Raw genomic sequence first — 16534 nt, 5'->3', positions numbered from 1 at the left:
CGCCTGACAGGCAGCTGACTGCTACTTTCTCCTTATTCAACCTAGTGAGTGGGACATCAGTGTGTCTCACTATTGAGTCACCTATGACTAGTGTGTTGGGCATGCTCATTTGCCTTAGGGGTTTTGGTTGAGAGGCACACTGTTTAGGAGAGTTATGTGTCTCGTGATTAGTGTTGCGTTGTGGTGGTTGAGTACGTTTCTGCCTTGGAGGTCTCTGTTGTTTGGGTAGATTTTTATTGAGAGCCTCTGCGAAGGTGGGTGTGTCATTTGTGTTTTTATGTGAAGGCAGTGCTGATGTGTGTTTTGGAGGGCTTTGTGTTCCATGTGGTGCGGTGCAGGTGTTGACCTTCTCCTCTTGACCAGCTATTCCGGTGTTAGCTGGAGAGTGCATGGCTTCCAATTTGGATATATAAGTGCATCTCTCGCAAGTCTGAGTGTTGGGAGGTAAGAGGAGAGGGTTGTCAGTGTACATGAGGCAGTTGCTACATTGCTTCAGGATACCCAAGTTCACCAGGTTAATAGGAGAAAGTACAGTGAACTGACCTTTAGACATGCCTGGAAGGGGTGGGCATTAATACTAGCTACTGGAGCTGTTTCCTTGTAGAACGTTAAGTGCTGGTAGCACATTTGTGTGCTACAATAATTGCTACAAGAAGTCTGGTAAAGAGCTAAACTAATAAGCTAGTAGAAGTATAGGAGAGGAGAGAACTAGCCAGATCTAAGAGAAAATTTGAAGAGCAGATTTTGGCACCGCTCAGAAGCTTGAAAACAGTCCTAGATACAGCAGATCTGTAGCTGGACTAGACTAGTTACATGAAAGGCGGGTACCAAGTGCAAATGCGGGCTTTTAAACCAGAAAGATGAACGAGATGGAAAAACTGCCCAAACGGCCAATAAGCTACAATTTCTGGGTCAGAAACCACTCCTCTTGTGGTAGATAGGCTACCTAGTGCTTACCAGTCCCACAGATAAGCTAGAAGGTTTCCATCCAACACAGAAAGGCTTGAGGGGCTCAGAGGTTACATACAGTCCTAGATACAGCAAATCTGCATCTGGACTAGACTAGTTACAGGATAGGACAAGCCCATAACAAATTGAGGAAAACAGTTTCTAAAGTCACTTAAGCAAAATGGTTAATGGACTGGATCTCATATGTTTATTCTGTGTGAGGTCTGCCTTTACCGAGATTTCCTAAAGCTCATTCCACTAGATATATGGCTAAAAGCATCTGTATTTGGGGCTATAGCCTCTATTAATGACATTTGTGCTGTAGCCACTTGGTCCAGTGCCCATACCTTTAGTGCTCATTAGAAATTGGACCTCATTTTCAGAAGTAGGGGCTGCCTTTGGTTCTGTGATACTCTGGGATGTCATTCCATGAGGGCTACCCAAGGTTATTGTAGCTGGGGACTTTGTCTCATTCATTGAGGAATGAATGAAAATGACAACATCAGATATAAAACATATTTATTTATAACTATTCAGCTGTATTGTTCATTTTCATTTTTTCTCAACTTCCCACCCTCCTCCTTCCTGTCCTTTACCTTTGGGAGGGATCTAATAGAAACATTGGAACCACTGTTCCTGTTTGAGCTGCTATTCTGTCCTCCTTTCTTCTGTAAGATATTATCAATGATTTTACAGATTGAGCAGCAAACTCAGTCTGAGTTAATACAGCAGTTAGGGGTATTATGGGTAATGGGAAAAGTTTGAGAGTTGGATCAAAGAGTCTGGAAGAAAGGCGGCCGAGCTGGATCCAAGACTCATTCATTGAGGAAGACTGAAAATGAACAATACAGGTGCATAGTTATGGTGAGTACATACATTTTATTTTTAGTTCTTTGAGTAGTGTTACTATGTGTTTGAATTTGATTGCTTTGAAATGTAAATTGTAAATATAGCAGGGAGAGAAGAGGTTATTAATGGACTCCAGGATGGGAAGTGTACTTAAATCAGCTGCTGTGAGGTGGGATGAGGATAACTGGGAGTTAGCTGGATAAGCATGGTCTGTCAGATGGTTGACTTCTGCCCAGAATTTTTTTAAGTGAGTTGAGAAGGGATGCCTGATGCTCTTTCGTAATGTGACTTTTATGTTGCCTGTTGGCTATATTCCTTAGCTTAGTGTAGTGTTGCCTGAAGGTTGAGGATGGATTGTTTTTCCAAGTATGCCAAGCATTGTCACTGAGGCTAAAGAGGCATTTGAGTTTGTACATGAGACAGTTGTTTCTGAGAGGTTTATAGAGCTGTGTGATTTAAGTAAAGAGTAAGTCCTAGAAGTAAGTGAGAATTCATGGGAGTAGAATGCAGCAGTTCTTGGGGCCAGTAGAACAGAAAGTAGAAGACCATTCAACTTAGGCTAGAATTGTTTTTAGTTTGAGACTGTTGGATTAGAATTTATTCCAGAATGATATAAGGGAGGAGGAAGGATTTTGTTTATGTGGTGAGAGATATTAAAGTTGATTGGAGAATGATCAGGGAAGGAAGGGGGTGAATGCAAATTTGAGAAATAATAGATCAAGAACTGAGTAATGAGAAGAGTTAGGGTTTGGTTTGGTGGGTCACTGACCAGTTGAATGAGTTTGAAATTGTGAAGGCTGCCAGCCTAGCCAGATAGAATTTTAAAAATAATTCTGTCATCTGTAAATATTAATGTGAACCACAGGCTTGTTGTCTTAAATGAAAAAAAAAACTGCTGTAAGGAAGCTAAGTCAAGCATTTTATGACCCTTTGATCAAATGTCGGCTCCAGCCTGTCTAGATGAAAACATTCTTTCTGTTGTTTTAACCAAGAGTTAAATTGCTAGATTTAAACATGGAAATGTATTTTTATTGCTCTGCTTCCTGACCAGCTGCCAGATAACACAAGGAGATGTTAAGAATGTAAATGTAGTTTCTGTTAGCCTGGGAACCCAGGGAAGTGTGAAGAATGATGTAATGGTAACCAGGAATGTCATTTTAAAAACAGAGAGAATCAGAGATTATTAGGAATTGTTGTCTTGACCATCCAACTCAAAGCACTGCCTGTGTTCTATTACTAAGTTTATCTTAGATTTGTGTTTTCTCTTAGAAATAGCTAGAAACTAGAAAGATTAGACTGTATTTTTCTGTGATGTCGGATCTGTACTACTGAATTATTTTAAGTATTTCTCTGTGATCTCTGAACTCTTGACTAGCACTGTGTAGTAAGAAGTATTGTCTTGTGTTTTTATTATTTATTATTAAATATTTTAAAATGTTTCAATTGTGGCTGTTTTGTGTAGAGATAAGTTAAGCTCTAAGAGTACATTGCATGTATCTAGGGGTCCTGTACCAAGTCACTCTAATAAGCCTTGACTGGTTATACTACCAGTTGGATAATAATATTACACAGTAATAATTTGACACCCTTTTAAGGGTCTTTGAATAGCTGATAAATATTAGCTGGGTGGTGGCAGTGATTTCTACTGTATAGTCTGGGTAAAAGAGGCACAGCTGGATAACCTGTGCCAGGCTTCCCCAGAAGTGTCTGTGTGGTTGTATAAACTCTTATCTCAAAGTGTGTGTGTGTCAGCTACTTGGGCAGGGATACACTGCACTGGTTGGACAGAGAGGGTGCTGGAGATTTTACCTTGCCCAGCTGGCTGAGATCTGGACCCTGTAGCTGTGCCATTGGGGAGTCTTATTGGGGACCTGGAAAGCAAGGGAGTGACCAGCCCTGGACTGACTGTGATCTCTGTGTGCTCTTAAGGGAAATTACACTTTACTGTGTGTATTTGTTATCCTTTCCTCCTATATGAGACGCCCATCAGTGGTGTTAGTGGTGAGGATTCAGGCTCCTTGATTGCTGGACCACGGCACGGGTGTCACAGAAGTCATTAAGAATTTCTAATATATTGTTCAAATTGGGGCCAAGAAGGCTGAGATTAAACTCCCCTAATAAGATGAAGTTCTTGACATTTTTTTTTATTGTGGAGTTAGTTTAAGCAGAAATATTTTGAATTTGACTGAGGAGGTGGGAGAAGGGAGGTAAGCGACTGCAAGATGAATAGAAAGATTGTTAGGGAGGGCAGAAGGAGAAGCAGCCAGTTAGGAAGAGAGTCTGAGGTAGTATTGCTTTGATCTAAGAGTTAAACATTTAAATTAAATTTAAAAAGCAGTTTTGTATTCCACTGCCAGATCTAGTACCTGATCTTCCATCAAGATAATAGTTGTACCTAAGGAAGAGCTGGTGGATGGACTGATCAGTGGATTTTGAGCCAAGATTCTGTTATAGCTATATAAGGTTAGGGTTGTGGAGGGAGAAAAACATATTCAGTTGGTCTGTTCTATTCTTGATACTATGGGCATTAAGACACAAGAAGAATGGGCCAGGGTTAGGTTCAGTGTTGCTGCATAGGAGGCGGAGGAGTATTATAGGAGTGAACTTATAGAGGAATCTGGATAGTTTAAGGGAGTGTTTTGTAAGGGATGGTTTGGTATTTCTAGCAAGTGAGAGTGGATGTGACATGCAATGGAAAATGTGTAAGGGAGAGAGAGGGGGTGGGTTGGTGGGATGTGCATACTTGGGTATATAAATAGAGAAGTTAAATGGAAATTACTGAGATAAAAGAAATAAGGGTTTTAAAGAGCTGTACGATAGGCATATTTCCACTCACTAGGGAAGGGACCACTATTACTGTGGGTAGATGAGAAAGACGAGAGCAGCAGGAAGGTGCAAGTTGATATGAAAAGAGGGGAGCACATTTCAAGAGATGAAATTCCTTGGGAGTATTTTTGGAGAGGACATGTCTGAAAAGGTTGAGAGGTGCAGTGATAGGTAGCTATGTTCTTTGCAGGCAGTGATCATGAATGAAAGAGGGGTGGTGGAAGGGGGTATGTGTGTTTGCTAGTGTAGCTATATGTTGTGATCCTTTAAGGTGGAGTTATGAAGTTGATTATGAAGGGTTGATAATGATGATTATGAAAGAAATGCTGCTGCTACATTTCTTTACTTAAAGTAAATAAATAAATAAATGCAGTGAAAATGCCCCTAGATGTTTGGCAGCCATGAGTGCATTTGTGCATGGCTCAGACTGATTTAAGGACTGTTTTCAGTCTTTCATTTCCAGTATACTGTTTTTATCCTTTTCCTAATACTTCATTTTTAGTTATTTGTTTGTATTGGTTAGGTGGTACCATTTTCCAAGATGTGGTATACTGCCTGATAAGAGCACTGTCCTGTTGCTGAAAGCAGTCTGCACAAATGCCTCATGCCTTAATAAACATCAAGACTTGCTCTTATTAGACAATAAATCACACGCTGTCATGTCTTATTCCTTACTTTCCAGCACCGAAACATTCCATTTTGTTGTGTGTTGAATAGAATATCTATTCCATTTTTTTGATGTGGTGTGTACTGTGGCAATGCACACAAGCAGGGAATGGGGAGAAAATGAGGATAAGGGCACAGAATGACCAAATTACAGCCTCCTCCACTGTAGGATTTACTTATAGATCATCTTTATTTTAAACAGAAATATTGTATCATTTTAAAATAATCTCACTGTATAATATGAATTCCATTCCTGATATGTGTTGATCCTTCCTGTTCAGTGAAGATTAACTTCTGTATTGTTGTATATGCTTATGTAGGTGTTTGCTGTTTGCAGTTCATTTGCCTTAATGCATTATAACTGCACTAGTTAATATAACTTATTAGCTTTACCTGGTTTATGAGGAGTTGCTAATTTGGTTTCACTCCTTAATGACAAGGAAAATGCTACCTTTTTAAATATTGTTTGGTAGCCACAATGAACTGCTTTTCATTGCAGTGTCTGAGCTTGATAGGATATGAAGGAATTTTTACCTCTTGCTTGAAATGCAGTGAGCTTCACTGGGAGATTAAATGAATCCATTTTAGAGCTATCACTGCACTGTTGAGAACTGGATAAAGTTCTTCCTCTTTTATCATCCTAGAGTCACTCCATCCAGTAGTTACTCTTCTTATTGGTGCTATTTTTTTATGTTGGGTAAGCAGCTTATTCAGTGTGATGAATAGTAATTAGTAACTTATGTCCTTGAAAATTTGGATTATAGTGTAGTAACTTCTGTCTGCTTGATAGGAAATGACAGTAAAAATGGCAAATCACCTGCTTGTAAAGATGTTTCCAGATCCTAGAACTTTACAGCAGTGTTATGTCCAGTGTTCAATTTATGTATTTCTGCACATGCACTACATGGTATAGAAACCACTTTGCACAAAATGCTCTGACAGTAAAGTTCATTGTGCATGCCAGACTTGTTCATTACATAGTTTTATATATTTATATGGTAGTCTTGTATTTTGTTCCTGCTTTTGTTGCATCATTGTCTGTATGAAATAATTTGCATGAATATAGTTTACACTCTCCAGTTAGAATCTTTTTTTTTTTTTTTTTTTTTAACACCTTAGATTGAAGGGTTTGACTTGAAGCGAGTGGATGACTATTACCTTAAAGGAATTGAGGATGACACGTACCTACTTTGGGAATATCATCCTTCTAATTGCAGAGAGGGGAAGAAGTCTAATGGTAATGAGGGTAGATCCAGAGGTAATCATCGAAAAATTGGAACTAAAGAAGCAGAATGCTCAGAATCTGACAACTACAATACATCATCTAAAGAAAAGCAGGGCAGAGTGAGTATGACTGAATTGTTTAAACTCAAGGAAGGCCATTGACTTTCCATATGCTGTTTGTAGCTACATTTTAGAATTCTCAGTGTTTTTATTTTAACTTTTTAATTTTATTTTACTCTGCTGCTGTAATTGACTTAACTGTTCTTAATTTTTACTTTTGTCTGTCCCCTTGTATTTATTCTCATGATGCATCCCCTGTTGTTTCTGTCAGTTACTAAATGCTTTACCCCATGACATCTGTTGTTCTGACATTTAGTTACAGCAGCTATACTCTTCTTTTTTGGCTTGTGTGCACCCCTTCACCCATCTGTGCTCAGTGTTTGTGGTGTCAGTTTGATAGGATAAAGATATGTCCTGTTTTGTATGCCATGTCCCATGTGTATATAATTCCAGAGTCTTTAAATTGCTTTCATACTGCCTTTATTTGGTTCTCACAGCAGGGCTAGACATAACTGCACTGTTTCATGTTGTCATATCTTATTTTTAAAATAATGGCACTGCATAGTATAGATTATTTTCCTGGTATGTGTTACTGCTGTTCAGTGAAGATGAACTAGCAATGTATGTTGCTTGTATATGCTTATGTATGTGGCTGCACATTGCGGTAGATTGCCTTAATGCATCATAACTGTAACAAGTATTATAATTTAATAGCTTTACCTGGACATCATGGAGAGTAGCATCTCAGGAACTGCACCATTGTTTACTCATTGCTTTAGTGAATACAGTTATTGCACTATCATAGCAGCAGTCTACTTTTAGTAGTCATACCATCCTACACCTTGGCAGGTTGGGATCTGTTTTGATGTTATTTTGTTTGTTAGTTGCCCTTCTGTATCTAAACATCTTGACATTTTTACTGGTTTACTTTCATGGGATAGTTAACCTATCCTCATTGATGACTGTACCCCCACACCTGCATTTTTCTTCACTAGTTTTCCTCCCTGAACCCCCAGCAGTATGGAAAATCTGCAGTTGAAGCTTTCCCTTGTTCTTTAATCTATGCTGTACCATATTAAAATCCCCAAATTTATACTCTTCCATCAAGTTTCCCTCTTCCTACTTCCTGGTATTTTTGGGTTCTTGCAGATGTTGTCTTCCTTCACCCAATTACTCTCAGTAAAATTATATTTGACCAAGCAGCAATACTTTCAGGAATTTGGAACCACAGTGCCTCCACATAAATGCAATTACTCTCAAAGGTTAAATGTTTTCTAAAAAAAAAAACAAAAATGAAAGGTATAGATATAATTAATAATAAATAAAATAGAAAACACAAAATACTGAATATCTATTTACAATAAACACCAGAGTTTCAATTCACAGGAAATATAAAAAACAACACTGATGGAATGACTCAGACAGACACAGAAAAACAATATTTAGCTACTCTCACTGTATTTTATAACTGACTAAAGAATTACTGTTCTCTAGTTACTTACTAAAGCAAAGCAAGATACAGTTAGATGAGTGTCTCTTTTCAGGTCTTATAACAAAGTGCCCTTATCACATCTCTCACTAGTATTCAAATACAATTTCAGTGCTGGCTACAGAACAGTATCACATCTGGTCACCTCACTCTGTGGTTCCCACACTACCCCCTCACTAGCAGAAACTGTCACAGAGGTGTCATAATGCACACATAGGGCTATACTAAGCCTTAATACAGCATCTGGAATTTAAAGAACAATTCCAGAACTTCCACACTTCCCATAGAAAGGCTATTCACAGATATTGTGTGTCTGGCTGCATTCAGACCTGTGAGATAAAATCTTTATGGCTTTATGTGCCTGCAGAAACACACACTAGCAGTTTTCTGGAGTTCAGAATTCCCTCCCCTGACTCCCTACTTCTTTATTCTACCTTAAAATAACCTCTATTATGTCTGTTTTTATTGCTAAGATTTCCTTCACTTTATTCCATATTCACCTTCTCTTTCACTTCTTCCAAAATTATCCCCATTCTTTTTTGTATTATTTTCATAAAGATTTTATAATCCGTATTCTCCAGTGTTATTGGCCTCCATTTCTTAATATTTTTGTCATCTTTCTTCCGTATAAATGCAGTTAATCTTGTACATATATTTGCATCCATCTCTTCCTCTAACTATTCATTCATTCAGCATTTTTGCAGATACTTCATTTTCCCCTTATACTCATCTCCATATACTGCCCATAACCTAACCCATTCAAGCCTGGTGCTTATTCTTCCTTTCCTTCTTTTATAACATTTTTTTTTTACTTCCAACTTACATTTTGCTCTATCTGAAATTTTGTTTACTTTCCAGCAACTTCATTCAACTTCTTCCTTCTCATACATTGTTTATACAAATGTTTCTGCTATCTCCATAACTGATCGGTTTACATTTTACTACCCCATTTTCTTTTAATGTTCTATCCATCTTTTAGAGTAAAGTGTTTTTAATTCTTTCCCTTTAAAAATATTGAGTAATACAACTTTGTCTTAATTTTTTTTTATTTTTCTCATGCAGTTGTTTCTATTTGGTGCTGCGGTAGCATTGTCGCCTCACAGTAAGACATTGTCCTGTTCGATTCTCAGCTAAAGCGTCTTCTGTGTGGAGACATGCATGAATGGGCGTACCTTCATTGAAGACTGTGTGTCAGAGCTGGCAACTCGGCATGTAAAAATCTACTGCCAATCATTAGCGTTCCGCTGTGGCAACCAGGAAAAGCCGAAAGACACAACAACAACAGTTGTTTCTATTTCTCCTATTTTATCACTTCCTTCTTCCATTCCTTTTTTAAAACATTTCATCATGTTTCATGTTCCACATTATTTCTTTTTTAACCCTTTTCTCTACTTCCAAAAAACATATTTTTATATTTCTTTTTAAACTTTACTCACCACTGTGTCTGGCTTTTCTAAAGTAGAAACTTTGCGTGTTCTCTTTGTAGTCTACTACTTTCCATCCTTTCATTTCATTTCTTTTTTTTTTCCTTTTCCTCCTTTTATTTTTTTCATCATCTAACATTGCTCTATGACATGAAAAAATCTACTGCTAGTACTACTATTTCTTTTCTTACCTTAGTTAGTTCCCATTCATTACTATTGACATGTTCACTGTCAAACATTTTTTTAAGTATTAAAATGTTTTTTTCTGGCATGTTTATATATCCATATTTTACTGTTCATCTGACACAGTTTCCATTTTTCTTGCATCGCACATCATCACCTTTCCTGGTATCACAGTTATTGCATCTAATATGTTTACTTTGTCTTTTCTTAACACCCCAAACCCAGAACATGTTTCATACTCCTATAAAGCTTCATTTTTTCTTATTTAACATATCTTGTATCCAGCAAAAATAATATGTCCATCTTTTTCTTTTTTAATCATTCAGCAACCTTTAAAACTGTCACTTAATTTCTTATACATTTAGTCCCAGAATACCTAAATCATCTTTTCCCCCTTTTTGCATCTTTTTTTCCTCTTATTCTTTTTTTTCTTTATCATTCTTACCCTCACTCCAGTAGATTTAATTTCTTGCTGCTCTTGTTTTTTCAATTTCTGAGTCACCATATTTCTCTTCTTCACTTGCTAACTCATCATGCTTATTTTCTGTGTCTGAATCACTTTTACCACTAGTCCTTCCCCTTGCTCACTTATATTTCTTTCACTTTCTCCTCACTTATATCAGTCATTTCATCATCTTCCTCAATATTGTTCCCTACATATTGTCTTTTTTTCCCTTTCAGTTTCTTTTTCATGTACTTGTTCTTTTTCCAGCACAGGACAGTCAAACAGAAAATGGCCAGAATCATTACATTTCCTACAAGATGGTCTACAGTTTTTAGTTTTATTGCTTTGCTCTCCCCACATTACTCACATATTCTTTTGGTACAATTCTGATCCAAACATGTTTCAGCCTTGCAATAAAAGCAAGCATTTAGTTTGCCTAAATTCCTAACAGTTACTCTGTTTCCCCTTACTGTTATATATATTATTTGAAATATGCTGTCATTTTTCATTGTGCATATCCAGTGTAACCCACACTTCCCACCCTCCATACATACATTTTCATTATTAAACACTTTATTTCATGTACTTTTTCACATATTGTGTGAAAAAAAAGTTTTAAGTTCACATTTCTACATGTCTGAAGTTCTGAATTGCACAGTCAGTTTTCTTTTTAACTGCAAACCAAAGTTCTGAAATATAGTCTTTTCAAAGTGATATGTTGTTTCTTTTTTCTGTTTCAGCCATAATTTTTCTGCATTTGAAAAAGTTTCGGACATCATCAAAAAGCTAACACAACTTGGCATAAATCCCTATCTCATCAGGTGGGTGGCCAACTGGCTTACTGATAGGACCCACAAGGTCAAAATAAGCGTCTCCACTTCCGACAGCAGACCTGTCACTATTGGTGTTCCCCAGGGATCTGTTCTGGGACCCCTACTGTTTTGGCATCTACTTCTCAGAGATCAAGGCAAAGATAAAAGGCCCGTGGCTGACCAAGTTTGCAGATGACTGTAGGTTGGGTGCTGTCATTGATTCCCCAAATGATGTTAACAATACTGCAAGAGGGTCTCACAGCAACAAATGACTGATGCCAAAGTCATGGCCATAAGTTAAATACAAAAAATGTATTATCATACCATTCAGCAAAACCACGGCTCCTACTGATTACCACATTGCCAGCAACCTCCCAAGCGCACACAGAGTGACCTGGGTACTGAGGTTGACAATCTCACATTTATCATGTAGCGACAGTGGTCAGAAAAGCCTTTTACTTGGTTCATCTCATAAATAAAGGGATTGCATCCAGAAAAAGGAGGTTATTACCTATCTGTACTCCTCCCTCATTAGACCAGTAATTGAGTATAATGCACTGTTTGGTATGTACCTCTCCAAACACGTGCAACAACTGGAAAGGCCACAGAAATACCTCACAAAGAGAATCCATGGCTTGCAACACCTGTCCTATGCATACAGCCTCAAATCACTATCACTCTACTCTGTAACATACAGATCGCTCAGAGGTGATCTGTGTCTTACCTATAAGGCGGTATCGGACCCTACCCTACTAGAGATGCTCCATATCCGTAAGTCTATTCCTCGTGCATTACCCACTTGAAAGGCTTAAATCTAATATGCGACATCAACAAAATCTGCTGGAGAGACAGGTTTGTCTCCCAGACGCTGCCCCATCTCTGGAATAGACTTTCCATACATGTCAAACACAGTACCTCTCTGACCCTCCAAGTACAGCCTTGATGACTGGATGGGAAACCACAAATTTGTACCAGGGGTTCTACCTGTGTCCCTCATTAACAGGGGTGACAGGTGCTGACTGAGATTTCTTTTTTAGGGATAAACTCTTGGCTAGGCTTTAGTCTAGTAACCTCCTATGATTCTAAATGTTACTTCTCACAAGTCTTTTGACCCCAAAATGTATCAAAGCTCATATGTCTTTTGAAGTAAATCCTAATGGCAATATAATATTGTCCATAATGTCATACCTGTCAATAGTAACAGTGGTTTTGCTTCTTATTACCACTGGTCTTTATTTTTTTCTAAAGTGGCTACACTTAAGTTACTGAGAAACAACTCTCTTCATTATGTGTACTGCTTATTCCTTGCTTTACAGCACTTTCATATATTTTTGTCTTTACTTTATCTCTGCCATACACAGTACCCAGTTGCACATGAAATTCTTAAAGCTGATTACTCCATGAGCCGAACATTTCTCTGTACTTTTAGCCTCTGAAGTCTACTTCTCTGCCACAGTATCAGCTTTATTTTCAGACTGTTCCTGCAATACTCTTATTCATAGCACTCCAGCTCATGTCCTCATCTTCATTTAGTTCTCCTTCCTTCATTCATTAAGTTCTACAGTGTCTCTGTATCAAACCTCCACTCTCCAACTCTCTAACTAGGATTTGATCTTGCTGTGATTCTCTCTCCAAAATTTCTCCAGCAGCACTTTTTAGTCCTTCCTCCACGTTGGAATTCTCCAAACATTAGTGACAGCCCTCTTCCACCACTTAATGCTCAGAAAAGAGTAGGTTTTTTTATTGATATATACATTACAAATTATGTACATACGTACATGTTTATGTTATTTACATCTATTTATAAATCTCCATACATTATAAACTTCAATTTAAGCATCCCCCCACTCTTTTATCCACAATCAAAACATTATTTTTTTCCAAAATCTTTTTCTAAGTCCATTTTCCACTGTATTTAATTTCATTTAGTCTCTCATTCCATATAGTCCATGAAGCATAAAATATTACTCTGTCCATTTTCTTTACTTCTTCCTGTTTACATGCACCATAATAACCAAATTCTATTGTCAGTATTTATTTGTTCAGATTTTAACAAACTTTTCACCCTATTATCTTTACATATTTCTTTCCACAAATTAACTCCCTCGCATTTCAAAAACACATGCTCAGTACTCTCAAACTCTCTACATTTATTACATATTCTAACTTGCTTTTTTTATATGGCATATTTGCCTTAACAGGCAATTTTCTAATTATCAGTCTCCATAAAAAAATCATTGCATTCTTTAATCTTTTTATAGTTGTTATATCTCATCATTACGGCTTTTTTCTTATCTATTTCTAAATCTTTCCATGGGTCAATACAATAAAATGCTTTCATATTACTTAAGTACTATTCCATTCTATTTTTCTCACATATATTCTTTTTTATTTTCCATAACACAATTCTGTTTTGGTATTCTTTCTTTTCTTCATTCACAATGCTTTTACTTCATTTTTTTAACTTCCATTCCTTCCCACAAATATTTGTGTTTATAATATAGTACAATTTCTATCAAGTTTTTATTTTCCTTCATAATTCCTTTTAATATCTTGTATAAAATTAAAGATGCTGCATGTACTATTGGGCTTATTAAACCTTAACCTCCTTGCTCTTCTTTCATAAACAGAAATCACTCTTTTGACTGAATTCAGTCTAGAGCCCCATGTAAAAGAGAATATAGGTTCATAGGTTCATAGCTGAGTACTAGACTAATGGCCCTGGAGCCTTTACAAGCCTAGCCTGTAGAAATGCCCTGGCATTGTGCCATGTATGGCCATGTATGACAGCAGTCACTTGAAATAGACTGTGGCCATTTGAACCTCTGCTTTTATGTCATTCTAACACCACAGGGGATGCACAGGCAGTGAATATCTTTTTTTTTTGGGGGGGGGTAGCGAGGCAGGCAGGCATTATTCCCAGATAGGATTTTTGTATCTTTACAACTGTCTCTAGTTTATTGTGAGCTTATTGTTTTATCAGCTTTGAACATTAAACCTTGGACACAGCTTATCTCTTCACTGAAAGAAAAAAAAAGACAAATTATTTTCTTACTCATGATTTTTATTCAAGCCACCATTGGATTAAAAGATTGGGAAAATGCTGGCATCTATAACCATATGGTTTCTGGGCCCCAGGCTTAATTATTTCCTAAATGATTACTGTGCTGTCTTGGTCATGAAAAGTGTGTTGAAAAGATGCAAGGAAAACTAAAGTTCAACAGCAACACTGGCTTTCTTTCCTCAATCATCAATTTCTGGTCAAGCCATCACTGATTGAAATGGTTGCGCAAAAAGAAAAAAAAACTTAAAATGCACTTTAGAGAATATAGAAAATTATGGCTTCTTAAAAAAGCTGAAGAGCAAGGCAGGATATGAGAAAAAGAAAAAAGTAATGTACATGTTGTGGGGAGACCAAGATGGTCAGGAAAAACAGGGGAGCACCGCAAAATGTGTGCATGTAGGGGATGAAATAGTAGGCAGTGCTTAGTACACCACTTTACCCAAGTCCAGCCCTGTACATAGATTTGTGACGTATCACATTTGTAACTAAATACCAGTCACTGTGAATGTCCTCCTGTGAGATGTGCCAACATAGTGTGGTACACAGGCCTGTCCTAATGCAAGAGCATTGCAGCTTCAGTTTACCCCATGCATATTTCTTATAAAACACTGCAGCTTGAACTAAAAGCTTGCTTAGGAGGGTTAACAGTGATAAAGTGATACTTAGACTGGAAGTGCCCAGGGGTTCCTCATCTTGACATATGCTGGAGGTCCCAAATGCCAACACTGGCCTTGACTACATGTATGTGATTGGCTCCTGGAGGGAAGCAAATATACAAGCTGGTTTGGAATCTGCATTGCAAGTGAATTGCCTGCAGATAACAGACAGGCTTCCATGAAGGAGAAAGAGTTTTGTCAATATAATATAATCAATTCCTTTTTATACTTAATAGGAAACATATAGATGTTAGCAACATAAGCAGTTTTTCCTATTACCATGGTGTTCAACAAGTGTTTTTTTTTCTATATGAAAATCTATATGACTTCCAAAAATGAGTCATATCCTTTACTTCTTTGAGTACATGATCCTATTGTTGTCTGTATTCATTCCTTCCAAATGCTATTCCTAATATATCTATTTTAATTGAACTCAACACCTCCTATTATACCTTCAAAACCAAATCCTTTACTTTTCTCCTTATTTATACTTAACCAATTTGTTTTAATTTTATACTTTATTTTTCATTTACTTTTTCCATCCATACTTTATTTTTAACAATTAATACAATATCATCCGCATAATTATGCATTATTGGCAATTGTACTTCATTCATCATTTTGTGCCCACCACTACTTTATCTTTTATTAATATCCTTCACTATTACATTCATAACTAATGAGAAAATTACACTACTAGCTGGGCAGCCCTGCTTTATTCCACATTCTATTTTTATTTCTTCCCCAGTCTAGACATTTACATTTAGTTTCACGTAGTTCCTTTCATAAACAGATTTTTATTACTTGTAATATGTTTTGCTTATATTATATGCCTGCAAAATTCCCCATAATGATTTATATTTATATTATCATAAGCTTTACTTGTATCCCGTATCATAACCTTCACTTCTACATTTTTATTTATGATATCATCAATTATTTCTCTTATTACCCATAATAACACTTGACTTCCTTTTCTTCCAAATACATTTTGGTCATATAGTCTATCAAATTTTTTCTGTAACCTTTTTGTTGTTCATAAAAAAAATTATAATCTGTATTCTTCAGTGTTATAGGTCTCCAATTTTTATCACCTCTTTATTTCCCTTTTTAAGTATAAATTTTATAGCTTCTGTATGTATCTTTCTCTTTAATTCCAGTTTCTAACCATTCATTCATAACTTCTATAAAATTTATTTTTTGCCACGCTTTCATTTCTTTATACATACCATATTCAATTCCATCCAGTCCTGTTGCAGAATTCATGTTCATATCTTTTAGAACTTAATTCAATTCTTTCATGGTTATTTTTTGTTCTAAACGCTCATTGTCTTCCTTATTTACTTTTTCACCTTTATAAATTTGTTCTATGTTTTCTTCTCTCATAACAAATAATTCCAGTTCATATTCTTTAATTATTTCATATATTCCTTCTTGCTGTCTTATTTGCTTACCTTCCTTATTTTTTAATTCTGTTATTATTTTTCTTTCTTTTATTATTTTACTCAGATATGGTGCTACCTCTTTTTTCTTTCATTGTAAACAATATTTTTGCTTATATAACAAGTTAATTTTAATTTGATTCATTTTATATATTCGCTTTCTATTTCATAAAAAGAATTTTTCTTATCTAATAAGTCTCTAAATGATTGTTGACTTAATATCTTATATCTCTTTTTTTTTCATCCTTATGCATTCTAAAAATACTTTTGTATATTTTTCTTTAAAATTAAGCCACCAAACAGTCCAGTTCTCATAAAACTCCCTCATAGTCATATGATTTTTCCATAATTTCACAAGTTCTTTTTTCTCATCTAAATCTAATTCATTTTCATTAATTCTCTTTATTCCTTTTCCTATTCTTATATATTCTTCATTTTCCTGTACT

At 36.3% G+C, this 16534-nt stretch overlaps 1 protein-coding gene across 1 annotated transcript in view; it reads left to right on the top strand.

Annotated features, from left to right (window-relative positions):
- Window positions 1-16534, top strand: part of TUT4 (terminal uridylyl transferase 4) — a 3240181-nt gene that overhangs the window by 1029999 nt on the left and 2193648 nt on the right. Inside the window, exon 11 of the mRNA XM_044086854.1 lies at window positions 6409-6633. Within this exon, the coding sequence (XP_043942789.1) occupies window positions 6409-6633 (225 nt within the window). The remainder of the gene's footprint in view (window positions 1-6408; window positions 6634-16534) is intronic.

Source organism: Protopterus annectens, chromosome 10.part0 (genome assembly GCF_019279795.1).
Source record: "Protopterus annectens isolate FY-2018-M chromosome 10.part0, PAN1.0, whole genome shotgun sequence".
Classification (NCBI taxonomy): domain Eukaryota; kingdom Metazoa; phylum Chordata; order Ceratodontiformes; family Protopteridae; genus Protopterus; species Protopterus annectens.
This window is presented reverse-complemented; position numbering and strand designations above follow the sequence as displayed.